We start from the raw sequence: 26,276 nt of genomic DNA on the forward strand, positions 1-26,276 counted from the left end.
TTGACCATGAATCTATGACTTTTCAACCTCATTGTTGCCACCTGGTGAGCATAAATAGATCATCATCAATAACAGGACAGCTCTGAATCAGTGTATTTCCAATGACATTACTAAAACGCGTTTAGGTTTCATCAGTATTTCGACATGGATTCAACATTTACTTTGCTCTGAGATTGCAGTCTTGAACATAAAGATGACTCGGATTAAAAAAAGAAACATTATTTCAAAGTCATCTTGCTGTCTGGGATTAAACCAAACTGACAGGTGGAGCAAATTCATCGCTGTGAAGGTTTTTCTGTAAATCACGTGACTCCTCCCTACTGTGCGGGTTGTTCCCTGCAGACAGTGAAACACTGACCAAACTGTCTTTGGTAAACAGACGAGTTTTAATCTACATCATCTGTCCTGTATCAACGAACGGAATTTGAGGAGGAAACTAAGAAACTGAAGCAGAAAAGAAAGACATGGAGTTAATGATATCGCTGTTTCTCTTACTCTGTTTGCTGGGACATCTGGACTGTACAGGTAAGCCGTGTGTACCTATGTGAATAAATCTGTCATCGAAGGACAGGTAACAGGGAGAGATTGCTGGAGTTTTAGAAGTTACTGTACTGGCACTGTGTAAGTCTTTGTTTCCTCGGGAGAGCAAAAAAGTTTCCGCTCTGGTTCATTTTACGGTCGTTGCTTTCAGAGTCAGTGTGGAGGAAATGTAGGTACACAGGAGAGTGGAAATGGATTTAAATCTTAGACTACACTCTCGGCCCTTTTCAGTTTGAACTTTGACGTTACCTTCATGTAATGGTGGTGACGCTAGAGACAAGCCTCGGCTCACCTGTATGAGGAGCAGGTGAGGAGCTGCTGTAACAATAAGATTAGATTAATAGTAACGATGTTTTTCTTTTTCCTGTTAAAACACGGCGTGAGACTAAAAGGGTGTAATTCAGTAAACACACTTAAGGGAGGATATTTCCGTGTGCGTAATGGTGGAGTCGCTGTGCACGACACAAAGATGAAGGGTAATGTTTGATTAGACCTGTCTGTAAACCGGGTCTTATCGATATTGAGACTTTTACTAATGATGTGATCGTCTGAGAGAGAAATATATTCCAAGCTAAATATTCGATTACTTCAAGAACTTCGTTTTCTCTTTCGTTTAGTTTCATTTTAACTCTGACGTCACATTCATGTAAATTCGGTGACGCTCGAAAGAAACCTGAGCTTACCTGTGTGAGGGGCGCGCATAGAGCAGGTGAGGAGCTTCGGTTCCTGATAGAAACGTCACATTTAACAAACCTCTGTGTTTAGCTGTAGAACAGACTTTATTTTATTTTTCTTTCTCTCAGTATACCGTGTTAGACAAAAAGGGCAGTCAGTGCATTGTTACGTTCCCCTGAGGGGTCTAGGCGGGGAGGGGGAAGTAACAAAAGTGACCGGGTCAGAAAAAGGAGTCAAGGAGGCAAAAGGGTTAAATTAAAGAGTTTTATTAAAGTTTCAATTTATACTAACTAAAAGAGACGGACAAGCCGCTATCACCATTTAAGAAAACAAACAAAACTCAGGCGTTGGTCAATAAAGTAAAACGTAAGCCAAAAAGAAAGAGCAGCTCACTAGCTGAAAACCACCAAAAACACAGCTCACTAGATGCAAACACAACAAACACTCAGCTCACAAGCTGTAACCACACTACTGGCACTCTGGCCCAGAGCTCACCTTTCTCTGGGCTTAAATACCTTTAATTGCTGATGGGACTCAGCTGTACAATAGAAAGAGGTGGCTCCTAAGGCAGGAGAGCTGGTAGGACACGCCCACACAGGCACCTTCAGGCGGAGGCCCTGCTAGGGCCGTAACAGCATACACTCGGAGTGGGGAGTTGGCATTGTTGTAATTAAACGAGATTGGAGATTAATTTGTGATAACAGGACCTAACTGTAAATTACTTAACATCAAAAATAAAACACAATCAAGTTTATGCATGAAATTCTCAATAGATCTGCGTATTATTTTTCAAGTTTTACATTTTACAGTTATTTCAAATGATTTACTGAAATTGTGATTTTTTTTTTAAAAATAGACAATGTAGTTGAGAAATATGGAAACATCTAAATACTTGAATATTTCAATAAATGGACTTATTGGAGTTTAGACAGTTGAAACATACATAGTGTATGTTGAGAAAGATATTTTAGTAAGATTTAAAATCTCAAATAAATCAGATTGAAACTTTTCCTGGAATTTTAAGCAAGAAAACGTGTTTTTGTTAACACAATTGTGTCAGTTGGGAAGAAGTACATTTGCAGAAATATTAAGAAACCAAAAACTGAAATCACCGAAACATTTAATCTTTGCATCTTACTCTGGGTGCTGTTGGTAACCTGTAAGACTGAACCACAGTTTATCTTGCTAACATCATTTTCTGTCCTCAATCATCACACACCAGAACTGCATTAGCAAATGTTGCTGTAATGATTTTATACTTCAGAGGACCCAAATTCTTCACAGCCATGAACCATAAGACATTTCTTAACATTTGTTTTATTTTTGAAACTGGCAGAGTTCAGTTTAGATGAGGACTGTTTAAAACACAGTTTAAATGAGACCTCACAGTACTGTCAGGGTTCTAGTTGTATCCTCTGAAACACTTTGTAGGACTTCCTTATTAAAATGCAGAATTTTACTCTAGACTATGTTGATGTATATTCTAATACATCTAAACATGAGACAAATGTTTGCATTTGTGATAGTTTTATACAAGAATAATAATTATATTGTTGTACGGCTGAGGATCATGTCCTTGTCTGTACTTATAGACATTACATTAGTCTGTTAAACAAACACCAGTCAACAAATCTCCATATTAAATGTCCTGGACATGACTGTAAAGCACAAACAAATTTGTATTATTTTTCTATTCATAGAGTAAATGAAAATGTTTGAACCAGTTGCCGACAAGCAAAGACAAAAAGTTCTTTAAACTCAGGTTTCAGGTCTTTAAAGCAGAATTGAGTTCACAATTTAAAATAAAGTAAAGTAAAGTGTGCGTGTTAGTCCCCATAGGGAAATAGTTTCTCTGCATTTAACCCATTCACCCAGTGAAGCAGTGGGCAGCCACCAATGCAGCGCCCGAGGAGCAGTGTGTAGGGACGGTACCTTGCTCAGGGGTACCTCAGAGTAGCCGTTCAGTGGAGTCGAACCACCGACCTTCCGATCATGGATGTGAATAAACCAGCAGTGAAGGATTTTTATTCACATATTACCTCACACACAGTTTTTTTCTCTTATCATCATCATCTTTTGTTTGTTTGTTTGTTTGTTTGTTTCATTGTAAAGTTCAGCTTAATTCAGTTTGATTTATATAGCATCAAGCCACAACAACAGTAACCTCAAGGTGCTTAAAGTGAACATGTTATTTAAATTATTTGATTAAAGTTTAATATTTTCAAGAATTAAGTTTAATATTAGAGCAGCAGGGTGGTTCAGTGATTAGCACTGTTGCCTCACAGCAAGTTCAGGCTGGGGTTTTCCCATGTTTGTATGTTCTTGTGTTTCCGTGGGCTGTCTCCAGCTTCCTGCCACAGTCCAAAGACACACAGTTAGTGGGGTTAGGTTAGCTGATGATTCTAAATTGCCCATAGGTGTGAATTATTGTCTGTCTCTCTGTGTTAGCTCTGTGACAGACTGGCAACCTGTCCAGGTCGCCTCTGTCACCTTAAGGCTGGTATAACCACCCCCAGCCTGTGACCCAGAATTGGATAAATGAAAGAGAACAGATGGATGGAAAGTAATTATTAGGCAATGTATTGTTTTCTATTAACTGTATTTCTACTAATGAGTCTTTACTTCCTGTTTGTCTATTTTCTTTTAACTTTTTAAAATGTTTCATACCAAAAAGAGTTAACAGTCAAAGGAGGAGAAGATGCCAGTCTGGAGTATTCTGGTCCCACAGATGCTACTTTAATAATGATGAGGTGGGAAAAGTCTGACCTGCAGTCAGAGGATATTGTCATCCTCTTCAGAGATGGTCGGTTTCAAGATAAGTACCAGCATGAACTATTTAAAGGTAGAGTGGAGATGAAAGATCCAAAATGGAAGGAGACTGGAGACTTTTCTGTGATTCTCAAACATGTCACCACGAACGACGCTGGAACATATGAATGTGAAGCTGGATATAATGGACAGAAACCACGGTCTCTAAACAGAGTCACTTTGAAGGTTGAAAACTCAGGTGAGTTTAATTTCAGCTTCTTCCTGGTTATGGATGTGACAGCATAACACAGGTATTATATTATATTATACTGTATTGTATAATAGTCTGTACACTGTGTTTGCTAAACTGATTAAATTAAAATGAATTCAAAACTTGTTAAATTAATCAACAGCTCAAATTCTTGACCCAAAGGCATAATTTTAGTGACTTTTAGACACTTGAATATAGATTTATATGATATATCTGTCAATCAAGCTGAAGTAGTCATAAATAACATGCTGTAGAGAGTTAAAGGCTAGAGGTGAAGCTGAGTGTTGTTGTTCCTCCAGGTGAGTGAGTAGAGTTGAGTGTGTGTGTGATCAGAGGTGAAGCTGCTTCCTGGTTGTTGATGTTTGTTTGTAAAGATGTTGTTGATGAGACTTTGTAGAAAGCAGCTGGTCTGAGTGATGTGATCAGAGTGCAGTAGATAATGTCTGACAGCAGTTTGAAGAGGAAATGGATTCTGTTCTGTTCTTCACTCATCACCTACCTGACAGCTGACACCTCACACCTGTTTCTCACCTGCAGGTCAGACAGGAGGACAAAGTGGAGATGGAGGGGAGGAGGCTGGAGGGAAGGAGGCTGGAGTAAAGGAGAGTGGTTCTGTTGGACTTATAGTTGGTTTGCCAGTTCTTGCTGTGCTTGTTGTTTTTGTTGCTGGTTTTTTGTTCTACAGAAATTGTAGAATGCGACTTCTTCCAAATAATCCAATGATTTGAAATGTGTTCAGTGGGTTCATAACTGAACTGTGAGTCCTGCTGCTGTTCCAGGTTATTATCAGTAAGTTCAGCATTCAGACTGACAGAGGAGAGACACAGGAAACAATACAAAATGAAACTTTGCATTGTTTTGCATAATTATCTGATCTCTGATGTTCCTGCTCACCATACCAACAAACTGCCTAATTCTAAAAATAATTGTCAGTTTAAATCATTATCTGTTGTTTGTAAAATATTTCATTAGATCTTATATATAAAAAACAATAAGAATGTATTTGAATTGTTACAGATTATGTAGTGATTTTTTTAAAAGTTTGTAAGACATAAACATGTATCACTCAGCTACTGTGCAGGTGAGAATGTTATATTCTCTTATTACACACACACACACACACACACACACACACACACACACACACACACACACACACACACACACACGTGTTAGATAGGTTAGGCTACACTCTATGGTAGGAGAGCCAAATGTCCAGCCTGAGAACCATCGGATGGGTTTGAGAAATGGGCTTAATTTTTTTTCAAGTTTTTACCATGGCTTTTTTTTTTAAATATATGCTTAAAATGTTTTAATATTTGATTTTTAAAAAGTATATCTTGGGTCAACCTCTGACTGGTTGAGCCAGTCAATGCAGATTTAATCTGATCTGGAATCAGTCCAAAGAAAATAAAACACTGATGTGTGTGCGTGTGAATGAACCCACTGCATGTACAAACAGATGTAACACTGTGACTGAGTTAAAGTGAAACTGTCTGAGCCTGTCCCTGTGAAACAGAGTTTGGAGCCTGCAGCCTTGTTTCAGTCAGAATAAAGTCTGAATAACCAAATGTTGTGATGACTTCCTTCTACACAGAGGGCGGGACTTTTTTAGAGCCCGGCAGCTTCAGCAGTACTGAGAACAGTGGCTGTGTTTGTGGGAGGTGCTTAAATGAAAAGAGCCCAGGCAGCAGGTTTAACAGGTCTTTGCATTCAAACATGAAGTCTGATTCAATACAACCTCGACATACACCCACAGTATACCATCACTAAGCTACATTTTCAGTTCATTCCTCTGTGAATGTTTTAAAAGAAAACTAAAAACAGTACATTCATTCAGACAAAAGGTGCTGATAAGGTGGGACAGGAATTTTCCAGACTGCTGCGTCATAATATTTGAAGTCCTGTTTGATTTACTGTTTGATTTTTCTTCTCTAGAAATATATTTCATCAGGAGGCACAAACCTGCAGCTTTGTGATTTCATTAATATAAGACATTTAATATTTCTCAGGTATATTTGAGTCTAACTGGTTCTTGTGCTTCAAATTTCACTTTCATTTAGATTTAAAACATCTACAAAAGTCTTGGGGCAGTGAATTAAAGATAAAACATGTTTGTAAAAACAGAGAGTAGAAAACATGACGTGACCAACAGCTGAGACAGTGGAAAAACTCACTTCCTTCTAGCTGTCCTTCCTCTTACCTGCTCACCTGTGACTTCTGTAAACGGGCTGTCCACTTTGATGTCTGTGCCGCCTGGTGGCCAGTACAGGTACTACATCAACCCCAGCCCCTCACCAGACCTCAACCTCAGAGCAAATACACACTTCAAAACTGGCTTAACACGACTCAGCTTCTGATTATTATCCACTAAGGCTTTAATCATTTGTCATCTAATAGTAAATTTTATTTTAAATGAGTGTTTTATGATATCGATCTGTTAATTTGTTCTCTGTCTTAAATGCTTCTTGGGGACACATGACATAAAAGAATTAATGAATAAAAAAAAAACCTGAGAAATATCTGAGTTATCGCTCAGAAGAGGTCGAAGCTTCAGCAACATTTGTAATCGAAAACAACTTTATTATTTTTCCAATGCTTTTTTTCACAGACTAACCAGATTTTTAGAGGCACACAATCACAAATTTAGCCTATTATCATCTTCATTTACACTTTTGTCTTCTCTTTTATCTTTAAAAACAAACACTTGACTTTAGAAAATGAAAATAAAACCCACTGAAACCATTATTTGACCTTACAAATCATAAAAATATTTTCACTGTCAGTTTGGCCAGATTTGTCAACCAAACATGGGTGATGAGATCTGCCCTCAAAATGTCTGTGGTTGTATCTTTTTTCTAAACTTTTGAATCCAATATATACGCAAAATATTAGAATAACTTAGAAAACTTGAGCTAAAGGGGAAGCTAAACTGCAATGAAAATAAAAGAACATTTTCCACAGGATGGCCAGGATGGAGCTGTGATCATGTTGGGGTGGCATACATGTCTCACAAACAATGCATTGCTATTTAAGCAGCTTAAACTACACACCTGTACAATATTTGAATGTAGGTAGTGTAGCAAAGAAGCACTATACAAATGTAGCAGTATTAATAGAAAATAGTACTGTGTATTGCTACTGTGCCGAGAAGAGATGTTCAGTTTAGCAAAGTAAGTTTATTACTTGAGTCAAAGTGAAAAAGTACAGACTCTGTAATGTAGTCAAAGTAAGAAAGTAAAAATGGCTCCTTCAAGGACGATTCTACTATTTTGCACAAAGAGAACTGAACCTGTGCTATATTAATATAATAATATTACTACGACAGAATACAAATACGATTACAATTTGAACTATAATTTTAAAAAATGGGGCTAGTTTGTTATGTAGGAGACATGCAGTAAAAGAAAATAAGTATTTACTGTTGCTTACAGAGGGCAGAGGGTGACTTCACCTCCAAACAGTAAAATTAGAACAGTCAAGGTTTAAATTGGGATTCAGCAGATGTGGAACCCTAAAATCTCTTTAGTGGTTCAGCACAGGGAAACAAATCACAACTCATAATAATTTCTAATGTGAGCTTCACTATGTTTTTTAATGTACATGATGTGATCACATGACCTGCTGCTTTTTGTGGATTTACACCATTAAATTCAACAAGATGTCAGCAGATGTTTCACAGCCATCCTGGTTGATCTCCATCCTACACTGACGATACGCTGTTTATACTTTCTCTATACATTTGGTTTGGTATGAAGTTGGAATTTGAGACAAAAGCCTCACTCAGATTTGTTGCATAAAAAGTCCCGATTATGTTATTGGGACTTCATTACCCAGCAGCCCTTGCTCAGTCATACAGACTGTCTGACTCCAAAGCAGAGCGCTGTTGTGAACTAAGTGAATCTCTATTTTGACACTTTAGTTAACTTGCTAATTAGTAATTACCACTAAAATTGGCTCATAATTTGATATTTGTTAATCTTGTTCAGGGTTTGTTTGTTTCCTTAAATGTCTGATGTGTTTTCGAACATTATATTGTGTGACTGTGTAAAATGGAGGAGTTGTGAAACCATGTTTCTGTTGCGCAGAAATTAATTAGATGTGTAGTACATGTGACTGCTGACCTGCCTGAGCAGGAATGATTTCATTCCTTGTGTTGGAGCGCCATCTTGTGGTGGTTTAGAGAATTGTTGAGAATTTATATTCTGTCCCCTTAAAGCACAAACATGATGATGTAACTCCTTAAAGTTGTAACATTTTTAACCAAGAAAGAGTTTCCTTTCTTGGTTTAAAAATGTATGTTATGTTTTTAATGAATTTCATTAGGACATCTTAGCATTGTGAGATGTGCAGAAACACAGAGCGGAGGAAATTTTCATTTTTCATTCAATTTCATTTTCATTCTGATTGTTATGAAGCTAATGTTTGAGTTCAATAGCAGAGATCTGTCATCACTCATCTGCCTGTTTGTTTGGGTTGCTTTTCCATTTTCTACATCACTACCATGTGGTAGCCGTCAATCTCAATACTGTCACCATTACTCTAGTCCAATCATCTTCTTGCCTGCTTTCTTTGGACTAATCAGCCTCCACTTTTTGTAGTTTAAATTTCTGCTCTCCATCATTCATACTGTAAGATTCTGATTTGTGCAACCCACCTCCTCCCCATCTCTGCCTCACTGAGATATCAGCCAGACCTCCATCCAAGCCCCAATCTTCATCTTCAACACCACTGGCACCACCTCCTTAGACTCATGGGACTCTTCACCTAAATCCTATCACCACTGGGATCCCTTTCTGCCATGATGAGTCATCAGAGTCTGATCTTCAAATACATTAGTTTCTCTATCTGAAAAAATAGTGTAAAATTCTTTCAAGTTTTCTCATCATTAAACCAGTTGTCTTGATTAATGATGGATGATACATGTATTTCATTCTGTTATGATGAATGACCTTTAAAGAAATACATATTTTGGGCCATTATCCAAACAGAGATGTATTTCTTCTTTGATCAGGGAACAACATATTTTTTTCTGGGATTTAAAGCATCCATTTAGTGTAAGAGTAGCGGTAAAGTATAAACTAGACACAAATTTGATTGAATAGTAAATTCTGGTGTCATTGTACATTGTTTCGAGTTATCACTAAACCTCGGGTTTAAAGTCAAACAGTGTGTTAATGCATCTTTTAATACTTTGTAGCTTCAACACTGTTCTACAAATTCTCTCTACCAACCTGTAACCACCAACAAAGAACATTTTCTTTAAGTGGTTCTTTAATGAAATCAGTTTTATATTGCACATGTTATCTTTCATGTGCATGGCACAGCATTCAAGTTTTAAAAGGAGTCTTTATGTGGCCCTGCTAACAGGCTCCCTTTAAAATCTTTTAATCTGAAGCTCATTATTCAGACATGAGTGAGACACTGAGACAGCAAACAAAGAATGTCTTCCTAAAATGAGAAATAAATAAATCTGCAGTCAAAGGGTACGATAGTTGCTCAGAAAATGTGTTGTCTTTTCCAATATGATCTGAAAACAACTGCAGGTTTGGTTTAGAAGTAAACTAACTGCCTTGTACATTACTTATTGCACAGAACTACAGTGATGCATAAATAGCACATGGTGTATATCCTCCTCACAGCAGGAATAAGGTTTTATCAATATGAAGCTGATGAGCTCTGCTTCAGAAGTGATGCTCTATAGTGACATCTTCATTGACATTATCCAATCCCTGCTCAGCCTGGTTGGGTGGGATCTTTACCACAGACATGCATGTAGTTTCCTGTAAATGTTAGAAAATTATAACAGCTGCTAACACAGGAAAAGTTCAGATAAAAAGACGAGAGAATCCCACCTGTTCAGATGAATATGTGGATGAAATAAGAGGTGAAATCAGAGTGAAGCTCCTCACCTGTGACAGTGATCCAGCTGGATGGAGACTCTCCATGAGCGCTGATGTCACACTTGTAGAGGCCTTCATCAGAGCTGGAAACATGCTGGATGGTCATGTGACCTGTAGGCTCCTCCCTGATGAGGGAGCCATCTTTATAGAAAGCAGCTGGGAGGTTGGAGGGAGTGGTCTTTGTTTTACAGAGCAGAGTGACGTCATCTCCCTCCATCACAGGGAGGACAGGACTCTGCAGGATCACTGATCCACCTCAACACAGAGACAAACTACAGCATTTCATCCATTTACACACAGCTTCATCAACACTAACTCCACACACTCAGCTTACCAGTGACTGTCAGGTTAACCATGTTGCTGATGCGACCCTCTCTGGACTCACACCAGTAAACTCCACTGTCCAATGGGTCGATGTAGCTGATGTTACAGGAAGAACCAGCTGGTTTCCCCCACCCATCTCCACACTGAGTCCTCTGTCGTGTCTTTGGGTTTCTCCTCAGAGTCCATCCAGCAGAGCTGTCGTCCTCCTCACAGCTCAGAGACACAAAGTCTCCTTCAAAGAACTGAGAGCTGCTGGGACTCACAGTCAGACGAGCTGCCAGGAAGAGGATATGATGTGAATCAATTTTCAAAAGAGAACGACCAACTGAGTTTCATAATCTTTTACTGTTTCAACAACAGTAACACAGCCACCCAAAATAAAACATATATTGGGTGGCTGTGTATATTGCACTATAAACATATAATGCAGTAAACATCACGTGTCTTCAGTATTCCTAAATCACTTTACATTTAAAATGTGATACTGATAGTAAAGACAGTAGTCAAGTATGCAGTCAGATCCTGGCTGGTCCAGGTTCAGTGCTCTCAGATGCACAGTTATAATTAATGTCATTAAAAACACCAAAAAAAAAAGGTGGTTTTGGATTTAATGCCTCAGTTTTTAGAGACAAGCTTTATTGAAAGTTTATACGTGGCAGACAGCATTAAAAATAAGATGCAGAAAATCTCTATTTAAGACTCTTTGAGATGTTTTGGATTATCACGATGAGGTCACTGACCTTGGTTTGTTGTGCAGCACAGCAGTAAGTTCAGACCTAAAGAGAAATGATATCAGTCAATCTGAGTTTTCAGCTGGTTCACATTACAACAAAGCTCCTTCTGGTAGCACGTCTCCCCTTTAGGGGACTTTTAGCTTCTGCTTAGGCCTTTTCTAGCTGTTCGTTTGTCTGTTTTTGTTTTTAAAACTATATCCATAAATATCATGAATGTATCACAGAGACACAGACACCTGCTAATCAGTGTCAGTAACAGACAAATAAAAGAGGTTCAGTTTCCCACTTCTGGGATAGCTGAGGTGAACGGCAGCAGACAGAAGGTACAGCCCCTGTGTCAACATCCGCCTGTCAATCAAACAGGCCACACCTACAATAATATCAACTTTAAGCCTTCATTCCTCAAGATACAAATTAAAAATACACACTTTAAAATATGTTCTTTCCTGATTTCTCGGTTTTATGTACAAACAACACTGGTTCATCTGTGATTCATAAGTCAGTGTTAAATAGCTTAACACTTAAAACTGTGGCTCAAGACTTTTGCACAGTACTCTGTCTCACAACATATGTCACCACCCTTGTATAACTCAGCTGATATACTATAAAAACAGTTAACTGCATTTGGAAGTGAAAGATTGAACTTACAGAGCAGCTGCTGAAGAGATGCTGGGTTCATCTTGACTGAGCTCAGACACAGCAGTTATATCAACTTCCTTCTGCATGCAAGGCTACATATACTGCTTTGTGGTTTTCTTGTTGCCATTACGACGGCTGATTTAAAATAGCACAGATGATCAAACTCCATGTGACCTTTCTATGTTATGCTTTAAAGCGTTGTACTTTTGTTAAAATGGTAAAAAACAACAACAACCCTGTTTTTCAACTGTCAACTTGAGAAATAATGTTTTATAGCAGGTAGCTGTTGTGTGTTTGGGGCTAGTATGAGACCCTCTCTCTCCCACCCTCCCCCACTAAGTGAGTTGGAGGAAGGAGCTGTTGTTAAGGAAAGAGGGCCATACAAGCAGGAGGCCTAAAATAGTTAGTGCATACCTTTGTCAGTGTGTTAACTCCAAATATTTTTAATTCACTTCTTCAGTCAGCAAAGTAGAACTCTTTGAACACAACCATTTTTCACCCAAGCCTTTGGTGATTGCAGAGATACTCAGAATTCCACCTTAAGGCATAGTAGACCCTAAATTTCATCACAGCACCCCTAAAAATAACTACAGTAATACTAGTACTGATGATGTATTTTACTATTATTTTGATATTGTTTTCTAATGTTATATTTGCCAACTGGAGAGAGTGAAAAGCGGCCAGTATTGTTGATGTCTTAAAGAGACAGTGACCTCACACAGAGGCGTTTCTGCTTGTTGATGATGAAGAGGTAATTTAATGACACAAATCAGTGATGCTGATTTAAAGAACACTTTAACTACGGCAAAAGTTCAAATTGTTCTGATGTTGTGACTTTGTCTGCTTCTTTATATTTGTTCTCTAAACACCGTCAAAAAAGTGTCGCAAAGCATGAGACATAATCCACATGTAAACTAAGCTTTGCAAATGTGTGCAATGATTTGTGTGTAAATTTTGAGGACCCACACGCAGGTGCTTCAATCCACACACATATACGAGGCAATCTGACCACCACGTAAAACTATTTTACAAATGTGCAAAAGCCAAATAATTACTGATCGTTTAAGCACAGTTTACTAAGTTCAGCTTCCTGAATTTGAAAATTTTACCTTTTGAAAACCTTTCTGAACGTACAAATATCTAAAAGTACACACGACATCACTCTTGCCCACAAAACCTTATCCTCCTAGGACCCTGCGTCCACATATGTGGACATCACATTTTGGGTTATTTAGACCAAAATACTCAATTTTGCTCTACATGGGCCTGATAGCCACTTACGAGGACATTATACTGCTACTCTTGTATCAAAATTTTAAATGAATATCCTAATATGTGGCTCTTATTTTTCTTAAAAACAAAAATAAGGTAAAAAAAAAAAATCTGGTAATTCTTTATTTTCACATTCATCGGGCCCCAATATGCCCAAATATCAAAGAGAAATTAAAAATGCTGTGGAAGAGTTCGGGTCTTAGGAGGTTAAATATGTGTGTGCGAATCACCGCACGGATCACTTCTCACACCCATGTGGGGTTTGAGACAAATGTAACGCTGGCAGCTTCCCACAGAGCCACATATGTAAGATGCGTTCAAGTCCCAGGGTAAAACTGACATCTGGGCTTCCACTGCATGTATGTGTTTTTTCTTTCAAATAAAATGCACGCTTCTTTTTCTACATAAACGGAACATAGATTTACCATTATCAGCTTTATTATTTTACTTTGTTAAATATTTCTATTCCTATTGAAGATCAGGGGTGTGTGAGTATGCCCACTCCTGTTTCTTCACATCCCAACTCTGGATTAAAATGTAAAGGTGCAAAAAAACGAAACTGTCACAGCTGTCGAGGAGAGCCGTGTGGTGTTGGAGGTAAAAGGACCCTAATGCAGGCAGTTGACTGATAGTGCAAGTGACGTTTATTTACAAGTAATAATGTGACGGAACAGGCAGTGAGGAATAGTGATGTGACGTTCTGTATCGAGGCTTCAAAGCTTGTGTCGAGTAACTGAGGGGGCGTTTCCGCGATGCGCGTTTCGAGGCTTGCTTCATTTATGGGAGGAGCTGAAAATGATGACGTCCGAAGCCTCGCTGCCCGGCTGTACCACGTGACTGGTTCATGAAGTGGTTCGAACTTTGCCGCGAGATATGACAGCGATATAAACCCCTCAGACTTCATTCAAAAATGTGGGTGTTTGATGGAGAGTTGCGGTTAGTGAGAGTTTGGAGACAGTTTGGAGGTTTATGAGAGTGAGGAGAGAAAGTGAGGAGAGAATGGAGCCAGCTAAGAAGAGGAGGATGTCCTCCCCTGTGTGGGAACATTTTGATCTTATTCCTCCCAACAAGGTATGTAAATTTCCACAGAAGATGTATTTTCATAATACTGATGGTGCAATACAATTTATGTTAAGCGGCTTTACTTTTGTACAAGGTGAAGTGTTTGCTATGTGCCAGGGAGCTGGGATATAACAACAACACCTCATCCATGCTTACGCACTACAGAGCTTTGCATGAGAATAAGGGGAACACCGATTGTGGAGCAAGACCAGGTGAGCCATCAAATGCCATGATAATATAGCATGCAGTAATGTTACTAAATGATATAACAATATTATACAGCTGTAATAAGTTACGTGTGTGATATTTATATTTGTGCTTTGTCTTTATTGTCTTTCCTCAGGAGAACAATCTCAAATAGATGAAGACCTGGTTAGCATGGTGATTGAGGACTCCCAGCCATTTAGCATTGTGGAGGACAAAGGATTTAAAAGATTTGTTAAATCATTAAATCCTAGCTATGTTCTCCCCACTAAAAAGGTCATAAAAGCAGTGAAAATTTAGTTTTTACTGAATAAAATGTGAACAGGCAGGACTGAGGCCTCAGTGTGTAGCTGTCCATACCTCAACGTTACAAAAGCACAACCACTGTCCACACCCCAACCACACCTCACCTCACAGTAAATGATCATTTCCATTTCAAGCATTTCCAAATGATCATTTTCCATACTGCCAGTATAAATATACACAGTATACTGCCATCTCAGGAGACTGAAAAGATTCGGCATGAGCCCCCGCATCCTCAGGACCTTCTATCACTGTGCCATTGAGAGCATCCTCACTGGATGCATCACCACCTGGTATGGCAACAGCACCGCCTACAACTGCAAAGCTCTCCAGCGTGTAGTGCGGTGCTCTGAACGGATAATTGGAGGTGAGCTTCCCTCCCTCCAAGACATCTACAGGAAGCGCTGCCTGAGGAAAGCGGGAAGGATCATCAAGGACTCCAGTCACCCCAGCCATAAACTGTTCAGACTGCTTCCATCAGGAAGGAGGTTCTGCAGCATCCGGTCCCGTACCAGCAGACTGAGAGACAGCTTCTTCCATCAGGCCATCAGACTGCTGAACACGTCATAGACACCTCAGCTTCACTACTGGAACTTCAACACTATGCACTCCACACACTGTACAGTAATGCCACTGTTTTGCACATATTCAACTCTGTATATTTTTATATTTTTTTTTTTTTTACTATTTAATTTGTAAAAATGTGTATACACACACACACACACACACACACACACACACGTAGGATAATATTTAGTATACACATCCAGAAATGCATACACTATTATATATTGTACATATATTTATTAGTTTCAGGTTGGCCATTCTTGTATTTTGCTCGTTTGTGTTGTTGTGTTTGCACATCTCTGTTGCTTGTGGGGCTCGCACACAAGAATTTCACTCGCATGTGCTGTGCCAGTGTGCCTGCACATGTGAGGTGACAATAAAAGTGATTTGATTTGATCACTACAATATAGATGTTTTACACACTCCTTTTGTTGTTGACATTTGCAGGCTGTGTGCAAAAGGCCACGCTCTTCAAATTCATGCCAACTAATATTTCTACGTCCAGTAGGTGTCCTACTAGAGCACATGAAGCTTCACGCTGGGGTGAACCAATTGGATTAAGAGCTTCAGTGCTTCATGAAGCTTCATCTGCCCATCACTAGTGAGGAATGACAAATGACTGGAAAACCTAAACTGGGAAAACTAAATGACAAACATAAGAAACGGGGTGCAGCGCAGAGAGCCGCAGACAGAGGAACAAAACACCATGAAACACAGACGAACAGGCAGGAGAACACACAGGGCTTAAATACACACAGCAGTAATCAGGGGATGAGAGACAGGAGGGCAACACAGCTGGGAGAAATCAGAGCTGAGGGGACAGGGGAAACGTAACCTGAACACACTCACATGAGACGGAGACCTTCAGAATAAAACAGGAAACTCAGACACAGAGAACCAGACAAGACAATGAACTACACAGACAGATTCACAAACAGACAGTGTGACACCAGAGGCAGACAGAACACAGAAGTGGGACCAGGGCAGGCACAGAACAGAAACCTAACAAATGGCAAATTATAACAGAATACATACTCAGAATAAACAAAAGCATAAAGAAACACAAAACACTGAGTCGGCAGACTCAGGACCATGACAGAAACAAACAGCCTCAATGTCCTGTCATCAGTGACAGGACCGTGATGGATGCCTGGTGGAATTCTGACTGACTGCCAGCTGGTGGGTGACTGTAACCATATCCCCCACCTGTGACCAGGACGATGCAACCATGATTATTAAATCCCATAATAGCAACACTTACTACATTTATAACTTTCAAATGTGTTCAGGGATTTATAATTATCACAGAATCACAATGTTGAGGCTGACTATAAAATATTGATGTACAGCAAATAAAACACAGGTTGTGCACACCTGACAGAAAGTGATGCTTGCATTTTATGATTTTATGATTATTGCTGACTTGTGTTTCTGAACATGAATGATTATTTTATTGCACAGCTCATGGTCTAATGTTCAAATGTAAATACATTATGTGTAAATACTTTTGGCAGTAGTGTATATAGTAGTGTACATCCTCAGGAAGCTCCTGAGGATGTTTTACCAGTCGGTGGTTGCTGGAGTACTTTTCTATGCTGTGGTGTGCTGGGGGAGCAGCACAGCAAAGAGGGACTCATCCAGGCTGGAGAAACTGATCAGGAGGGCTAGCTCTGTGGTCGGCATGAAGCTGGACACTCTGGTGACAGTGGCAGAGAAAAGGACATTAAAGAAACTGATGGACATTATGGACAATGCTGGGCATCCTCTGCACACGGCCATAAACAACCAGAAGAGTCTGTTCAGTGACAGGTTGCTTCTCCCAAAGACAAGAACTAACAGACTTAAAAACTCCTTTGTCCCACACGCCATCAGACTGTTTAACTCCTCCCTGGAGGGGAGAGGGAGGGGAAACAGGAGGACAAAGGAGGGGGGAACAACTAAGCTGTAGTGCCTCTGCACCTCACTGTACAATACCTTGTGCAATACTTTTTGTAAATAGTCAACGGTGCAATAGACTCAATACTTGAAATGTGCAATTCACTTGTATTTTTATTTTTTATTCCTATTTATTCTATTTATCCCCTTTGTATATTTTATTTATATTTGTCTCTGTATTTATATATGTGTGTGTGTGTGTGTGTGTGTGTGTGTGTGTGTGTGTATATATATATATATATATAACAGTTCTGTAACTGTAACTTCGGTCGTTGCTGTACTTTTTTTGGAAGTCGAATTTCCCAGAGGAACCCACCCGAGGGATTAATAAAGTTCTATCTTATCTTATCTTATCTTATCTTATCTTATCTTATCTTATCTTATCTTATCTTATATGCTGACAGCCTCCTGCAGCAGCTCACCCACACTGGACACCTTTTGAGAAGAGAACTGTTTTCCCTCCCGAGCAACCTGACAGTTTGCCAATTTTTTTAGAGGCAGACCAAAAATCTTTTTCAATTTTTAACATCTTCATCATGTTTTGTACAATACGTCCACCACCCCTCCTGTGGACAAGTCCTTGCTTTTCTTCCATCTTGTCCCTCACACCCAACATATCTGTCCTCCTTCTATCTTCATTCTCTCTGGTGTGATTTTACAGAACATAAAAACATTTACAGTGACTGCTCTCATCAGCACAATCCTGCCTTTCCTGCTCTCCTGCTGCCTCCTAACATTCTTTTTTAATGACCTCCATGTTTTGCAGTTGCTCCCTGACACATTTCCTTCCTGACAAAGCCCTGCCCATGTATCTGGGTTTGAGATCGACAGTAAGAGTGCATACTGGGCTGGGCTTCCCTGTCGTGTACACACTCTGTACTACAAACATTTATCACACTTTCATTGAGAGTTTTATTGCAATTTAGCATTTATTTTCTGCTATACAAAGACTCTACAGGTGCCTAGAGCTCTACACCTGTAGATTTTTTTTTTTTATCAAGCTAAGCTTCCTCGTGTGTTTAGTGAAATACTTCCATGCTTACCAAGTGTAGCTTATAAACAATGTAAGCTGCAAAGAGAGGGAAGCAGTGGTTTGTGTTTTTGGAATGATAGATAAAAGTCCTCATCAGTATAGTAGGACTTGACTTAAGCAGCCAAAGAAATGCAGGAGACTGATGCTGTCACCGTTTTGTGACCCAAACAATATTTACAAAGAAACAAATAAGAAACTCAACTCCGAATTAACTCAGTTCAAATAAACATAACTGAACTTAAATCAATGAAAATTACGGTCAAACTGCACACAGCTACACTGACCTGGTCCTTTCTCCTCAAACACCTGAGTTCTGCTTAAATAATAATAATGGATTGCATTTATATAGCGCTTTTTGGGACCCCTCAAAGCTTTAAAATACCACTATTCATTCACTCTCACATTCATACACCAGTGAAGGCAAGCTACAGTTGTAGCCACAGCTGCCCTGGGGTACACTGACAGAGGCGCGGCTGCCATATCGCGCCATCGGCCCCTCTGGCCAACACCAGTAGGCGGTGGGTGAAGTGTCTTGCCCAAGGACACAATGACCGAGACTGTCCGAGCCGTGGCTCGAACCGGCAACCTTCCGATTACAAGACGATTAGCTGGTATGACATCATACCATCGAATGAAGGCCTCACATTATTATTTTACATTCATTATTAACATTTAACCTTCACACCTTTAGAAGCTTTTACATTTTAAACTATGATATTTTTGAACTCTAACCTAAAACAGATTAAATCTTTTTACTAGATTCTGAACACTTGTTTATACAGACAGACGAATAGGCGCCACCTTACCTCATAATTTCCTGTAAGTTCCCTTTTTTTCATGTGGTGGAATTTCCTCTCACAGGGGCACAGGGATATTGCTCAGGGTATCAGTCATACACCGCATAAAATAACTTTAGGTAAATTTAATAGCTTTAAAGAGCATCTGTATATTCTTTATTATTGTTTTTTAATCCAGGAAACTACCAACAATGAAGCTGTGGGAGATAAGAAAGGAAATGCTGTTAAAAACAGCTTTAACCGTGTTTGTCCTCTCATGTTTCCTGGGACGTCTGGACTGTGAAGGTAAGATGTGTTAATCCTGTAAAACATTAAATTGTAGTTAAATTCAAATGCTACTGTACAGAACAGGTTCAGTACATCAGCCTCTCAACTGTCTGGCCTTATGTACAGGTCCTTTAGAAATAAACTATGAAATGAATAACAAGCCATCGCTGTCTGGTACACAAAAATCAACAGATTTCTGTATTAAACACCCTGAATGTGACTGACAAGTACAAACAGGTTTTTATACCTTTGTTTTATCATTTTGTACAGACTCTGGGCTTTTCCACAGAGTATGTGAAGCCATTTTACCCATTTTAGCTCAGTAAAACCCACACCACAGTCTACAAATGTTTAAAAAAGCGTATAAACTCTGAAGTTAGACATTCAAAACCCACTGAAGTTCATGATTTAACATGCTTGTGATGGACCGAGTTGAAAAACAGGAGGAGGCCAGGAATTATTAGAAAAATATGGTTTCCATTTATTTAACCCCCCAAAATTATATTTACAAGACTAATAAATGTTGAGCTCATAAAAGAGGTCACAGAAACAAAACTGAACCCAGGCAAACTTAACAAACCAAATGACTGCTCAAACATACATAATTGACCTAAACATGAAATATGTTTAGGTCAATTATGAAAAATGACATACAAGGGTATATATAATGGCTGATCAGACCATTGTGACACGTGAGGGGTAACAAACAAAACACAATCATAAATCACAAACAATCTAGTTTGTTAAGAAACTAAACACTAAAGAAGAAAATCAAAAACCCCATTAAACCCTAAACTCAAATATTTAATTAAATACAAATACTTTGTTTTTAAAGTAAAGAAAACACACATTCCCCCCCTTCAGCAGGAAGTGGTGGTGTGGTCCAATTATCTTCCTTTGTATTTAATGGTTTCAAACCCTGGCTACCATCTTTTTGTCCGGCAACTCCCAGGGATGATAGCAGGTAAGAAATAAAAAGACAAAGGTTAGTCAGAAAGCAAAGAAATGAAGTAGTATGAATACATAAGTAAACTAAATGTGCGCGCTTACAAATAGAACAAATGTATCCAAACCAATCAATAAAGATATTGGAAACTAAAATGTAGTGATGGCCAAATGAAGCTTTCCGAAGCACTGAAGCTTGTATTGAAAAATGGTTCATTACTCGAAGCTTTTCAACACAGTCCTCTCCGGTGACATCTGGTGGCGAATATTTTGAAGAGCAGCTTGAATCTGCAAAATAAAACGGACTGCTCAATTATCGCTGCTCACTCAAGAGTGGAGTTCTCTCTGATATTGGGCCACCGTTCCGTTGCTTTGAACATGTAATTGGTTTTGTTTTCTCGATTGGGGGGCTGAAAAAAATGTAATGCGTATTTGCGTAATACATTTTGATCAATAAACTTTCCCTATTTAAACATGCACTATGGTGTGGCCTTTCTTTGCTCATAACTCCTTTATGTTGGTAAATACAATAAGTGAGCAATATATACATTATACATATGATAACGCACAGCACATTATGGAGTATGCCCCTGCTGTGAAGTCCTGCCTCCATCTACTTGTCATTTAATCACTGGACAGCTGGACAGGTTCATACAAAATATTAGACGAGGCCAATTGTCCTATACATATTTTTGACATAGGGGTGGGATTGATTGTGAACTGGAAAGGGAAAATGCTTAGGAAGCTGAGTAGGGCTGCATCGTCACTGATTTGTAGAATCATTTTGATTCGATACAGGATCCGATTCAATTTCATTGGAATCTGGAAAGTTTTGCCTCAGTCAGAAATATTACAAGTCTGATCATTTAACAGTATATATCCATAATTTCGTATCTATTAAAAGAAAGCTGACACATGTGAGACTTAATTAGAGATGTAAACAGAGAGTTATGAAACCTGCAGCTGCAGAAGCCAGCGAAAAAAAAAAGAGGCAAACACAGCGCGGACCCGACGACGCACCAAAATCTGACTCTGACGCGTCGGGTCCGCGCTCTGTGTTCACGTTTGTATGCAGAATCCGTAAACCTGCTCCCAGTTACTGTTTTAGCTGCATGGTGTTTGACGACATGTTGTGAGGTTTAACCTGAGATGCTGGCGTTTCAGGCATAATAACGTTAATTTACAAATCGACACGGGATTTTAATGAATCAATATCACTTCATTCAATTTAGCATGGATTGTAATCAGAAAGGCGATAATCAAAACCCACCCCTAATCAAGAACTTGCAAAGTAAAAACATGATCAATGTAAGGTAGCCCTTTTGTTATTTACATTTAAAAAGAGGATTAGTGTTACTGTGCGCTGGCTGAGTCTGTTTCTTTTCTTAGAAATAGTTTCTCCTGCCCTGGAGAAAATCCACTTGCATGGAACAGAAGAGGCTGTGGAGTGCAGGAACTACACTGCAAGCTGGTAGATATGCAGGTATTCCTGGGTCCTGCAGACTATCACCTAAAAACAATAAACAAAATGATTTTCTAAACTGTGTAGCAATGTAATGTACGTATAGTGTCAAATACATTTTTGTAGTCTTCATTAGCTTTAAATCACATGGAAGTGTTCCTAAAGTCATATGCTGTAATGATATTTACATTATGAAAACATGATTTTGGACATTTCAAGTTTTTCACTTCGGCAGATAAAATGAATTGAGCAAAATCAACTCAAAATATTCCCACACGCCAGAACGTCCTCTCTTCCTCGCTGGCTCCATATCTGTCAGTGGAATGATCACCTCGTCGCTATCTGTCACCATCAACACACTCCACGAATCCCGTGGATGATTCACTTCCTTATATCCGTTTGAATCAGGTACCGAAGCAGTTACGTGCGTAATGAAGCTTCGGACGTCACTGGTCACGTGACTTTTGCCAAACGAAGCAAGCCTCGACACAGTGCTTCTGAACCAGTGTGTTGTTTTTTTCGACACACGCTCCGGAGCGTCAGCTTCAAGCGGGCCATCACTACTAAAATGTATTACTATGTTCAAATGAAGAATGAAAATACAAAAGTTACCGACTTTAGAGTGTGGCCACGGGTTTGGCCATCACAATGCTGGATGTGTAAACATATCTGGGTCTGAATGTAACGCAGTAAAGCTTTTTTTACTCGCTTATAAATTCCCACAGAATTTACACAAAAATAAAAACTCAGGTTTCTGATATTTGAAGCACAATAATAAGCGTGTTTGAATTATTGGATGCATATTATCTTTATGACTGACCTGTTTTCTTCTGATTTTAGAGCTAACAGTCAAACAAGCAAAGGATGTAACTCTGGAGTGCTATGGCCCCAGTGATGCTAACATAATGATAAGCTGGCAAAAGCCTGACCTGCAGTCAGAGTATTATGTGTTCTACATCAGCGATGAACACATTCACAAAGACAAACAGCATGAATCATTTAAAGGTCGAGTGGAGCTGAAATATCCAGAGATAAAGAATGGAAACTTTTCTGTGATTCTCAAAAATGTCACCATGAACGACGCTGGAAAATATGAATGTTATGCTGGATACAACAGACAGAGACCTCAGCTTTTGAAGAGCATCAACCTGAAGGTAGAAGAAGGTGAGTGTGAAGTTGAGCTGCTTCCTGGTTGTTGATGTTTGTTCCTAAAGATGTTGCTGATGAGACTTTGTAGAAAGCAGCTGGTCTGAGTGATGTGATCAGAGTGCAGTAGATAATGTCTGACAGCAGTTTGAAGAGGAAATGGATTCTGTTCTGTTCTTCACTCATCACCTACCTGACAGCTGACACCTCACACCTGTTTCTCACCTGCAGGTCAGACAGTACTCGATAAGGACAAAGACCAGAGGAGTGGAGCTGATGGCGTAGAAGTTGACATGTCGATTTCCGTTGTGCTTGCTGCTGCTGTTTTGTTGTTTTAGCCGTCTGTTGAACTGCAGCCAGTTTGAAAGGCCACAGATGGAAATATCACAGTGTATATTCACTCCACCCACCCACTCAGCATTCACAGTGACAGATGTGCTGAGGACAGACAGAAGTTAACGATGCACAATTAAACTGGAATTTAGCACCTGGAGGAAACATTAAGTTATGTTCGTGTTTGTGATTATCTGAAGTTTCCTGCTCAACATACATGTTTGTTTACATTGTTATCTGCTGCCTTTTTTAGTCACCATCAAATATCACTGAGCTATTATGAATTCTGAATTTTACATTTTGATATTTTTGTCCTACATATTTTTCATTTTACATTTTATTTTTATATTTTACATGTTTTTTGCATTTTTAAAGGCTTAAAATACTGTTGAGAAGGAAGGTTACATTATATGGAAAGAAGGCCAAATATAAGCCCTGACGGCCATCACTAGTCCACTGGATGACTTTGAAAAATATAAAATGTGAATTAAAAAAGAAAAAGTAAGATGTTGGACTATTTACTGTATTTTGTCATTAACAGTGGATAACATCATGAGAATCGATCATAGATTAATTTTTTTTTAAACTATTAGTATAAAGAACAAAGTTTTTATAACAAATTTTCAGGATTGATGAATCTGTAACATCAGCAAAATGTTTTACACTTGGTCATGTGCAATAAAGGACATGTGAATGAATCCAGTGCATGTACGAGCAGATTAACACCAGCCTGGCTTGCAACAAACACTCTGAGAGATATCGTTGTATTATTGTTAGATATGCTGTTTCTACTACTTTACTTTCAAACCATCTGTCCTCTCTGTCCAAAACGTGAACATCAGCATCCTTGAAAGTGTGACCTTTGACCTTTAGGTGCAGATGTAGAGCTGAGTCTTGCCCTGTCGAGGTGGCGCGTCTATGTTTTGTGGCTGTTTGGTCTCGCCAGTGTAGAGGTCTGAGCACTCCTCGCTGTACTGCACAGCACACACTATGTTGACTGGCTTGTGTTTGGGAGTTTTGTCCTTGGGATGAAACATCTGTGAACGACCATCTCTGAACAGAGGAGGTGGCTCACAACACCGACTGTCCGCCACCTACAACCCAGTTTTGAGATCTTGATCACATCCTGCAACAGCTGATCTCAGTAGGTCACATGACAGGATGAGGCAAAATCTCACAATGGTGGTAAATGTGGTATTGGAACCATTTTACCGGTTGTAGGTTGATTGGTGGGTGTGATTGCAAACCTGCTTGATCAGGGATGAGTTCATTCCTTGTGTTACAGTGCCATCTTGTGGTGGTTTTGAGAATCGTTGCGAATAGAGTTTGTGCAGTACATTTAAGAATGGTGCGCTTCTTTAATCGGACTGTTAAGAGGCCCGTTCCAATAATTTTTATTCCATATTTATGCTGTAATGATTTTTGTCCTTTTTCAGAGAATCCACATATTATTTAACACTCATCTACTATCACACTACATATAAAATGAATTGCATCTCTTACAGCTCGATCCCGTGGTGTAAGCCTCTCCTAATGACCGAGGATAACCAGAGTAGCACAAAGTTGAACAGACGCGCCTCATTCTGAGCAGAATTATTCAATTATGTTTTCATACATGTGCGGATGCAGGTGTGTGAGTGAGAGAGCAAGAGAAGGACTGAAAGAAAGCATGGAGGACTTGACTAAACCATGTAATCAAGATGTAAATCAACTTTGGGTTTGAATCAGCTCCAAGTACACAGCTGAGTGTGACAAGTGTTGTTGGCTTGTTTAGAAACATTTTGTGTCCTGATAGAATCAAAATTGTATTAACATCAGCTTCTTTTCAGCAGTTAGTAAGTTTGTGTCTCTTGACACTGTGGGGAAAATTGTATTTCATCTTATTTAACCTCACTGTATAAGGCAGGTACCTACATGACCACGACAAAAAAACAAACAAAAAAAACCTTCCTACAGCTGATTCTATCCACTCATGAGTTTTTTTCTCTTCTTTTCATCCTGCATTGATTCCTTTGCAAATGATTTTATTAATAAATCTGAGGATATCAGTTTTGGTTTCAATGGTCAGTTTATTTTTCCACAGCAGATGCCAGCTGGATTGGGAATTATGACCATGTTTAGTTAGATCTGGTGACTACTCTTTGCTTCTTTGCCTCTCACTGGCAGGTCACAGTATATGTTAAAAACAGTATATGCTAAAAGTACACAGGGTGGGTCAAAATTTGACCACCTTTCACAATTTTTTCCCATCATGTTGGAGGCTTCGTAGCTTCATTAGTACAGATGATAAACTGATTAAGTGCTAATCAAAAACTGCAACCAAAATAGTTTTATAATCCCAATTCCAAAAACAGGATCCCGTGTAAAATGTAAAGAATCACATAATGCAATGATTTGCAAATCTCAGAAACACAACTTTTAATCACTGTAGAAAATAAAATCGTCAAATGTTTAAACTGGTAAAATGAACTGCTTTAAGAAAAAAATGTCTGCTTAATTTGTATTTAACTTATAGAGAAAATTGATGTAGAAAACATCAGGCAGGATCTTTTAGGCTGTGTTTGGCCCTGTGTCATCACACAGACAAGTATCTGCCTTTTTCCCTAAAGCCTCTTAAGATCCTGCTGAAACAGGTCATAAGATTGGGACCGGAATCTCTGTGGTGACAAAAGAGCCTAGAGAAAGTGTGTAAGCAGCCTCATACAGTCAGGAGGAGTGAAATGTATCATTAAACTCACAGCTCAGCTCCTGGAAGCAGTCTCCTATAGACGGGCTGGACTTAGACTGGAGTTTCCCTCAGTGAGAGGCAGCGAGAGGGCATGAGTGTGTCTCCGGTTCAGTACCTGTAAACTGAGGTTTCCTGTGATGGATGAGACAGTTGTCTTATTTCACTTTGAGCTGAATGTTTGTAAAAGGACCCAGAAATACTATTCAAGTGCACTGAAACCTGGCAGTTCATCAGTCACCATTACAGGTCTGGGACCCTTCATTCTCACGCTGTATAATCTGCTGCTGTCACTTCATTCGGCTTGGTGCTCTCCTGCCTGCCATTGTGTAATAATGACTCTTAGCTTCTTTGTTTGTTGATGTTTTCTGTTCCATAAATCTGTCTGATA

General features: G+C 39.1%; 1 protein-coding gene and 1 long non-coding RNA gene across 2 annotated transcripts; both read left to right on the top strand.

The window, feature by feature from the left end:
* The first annotated feature begins 290 nt into the window (after positions 1–290).
* Positions 291–5,805, top strand: LOC143415709 (uncharacterized). The gene is made up of 3 exons (XR_013096136.1): positions 291–525; positions 3,890–4,222; positions 4,772–5,805. It is a non-coding gene; the product is annotated as an uncharacterized LOC143415709 (long non-coding RNA).
* Positions 5,806–19,044: 13,239 nt separating this feature from the next.
* LOC101485060 (CD276 antigen homolog) lies at positions 19,045–23,858 on the top strand. Its single transcript, XM_076881032.1, has 4 exons — positions 19,045–19,093; positions 19,186–19,292; positions 22,522–22,845; positions 23,059–23,858. Exons 2-4 carry the CDS (start codon positions 19,199–19,201, stop codon positions 23,163–23,165), a joined length of 525 nt encoding a protein of 174 aa, XP_076737147.1. The 5' UTR covers positions 19,045–19,093; positions 19,186–19,198; the 3' UTR covers positions 23,166–23,858.
* The last annotated feature ends 2,418 nt before the right edge of the window (positions 23,859–26,276 follow it).

The sequence above is a fragment of the Maylandia zebra genome, unplaced genomic scaffold, assembly GCF_041146795.1.
Source record: "Maylandia zebra isolate NMK-2024a unplaced genomic scaffold, Mzebra_GT3a scaffold02, whole genome shotgun sequence".
Lineage (NCBI taxonomy): Eukaryota > Metazoa > Chordata > Actinopteri > Cichliformes > Cichlidae > Maylandia > Maylandia zebra.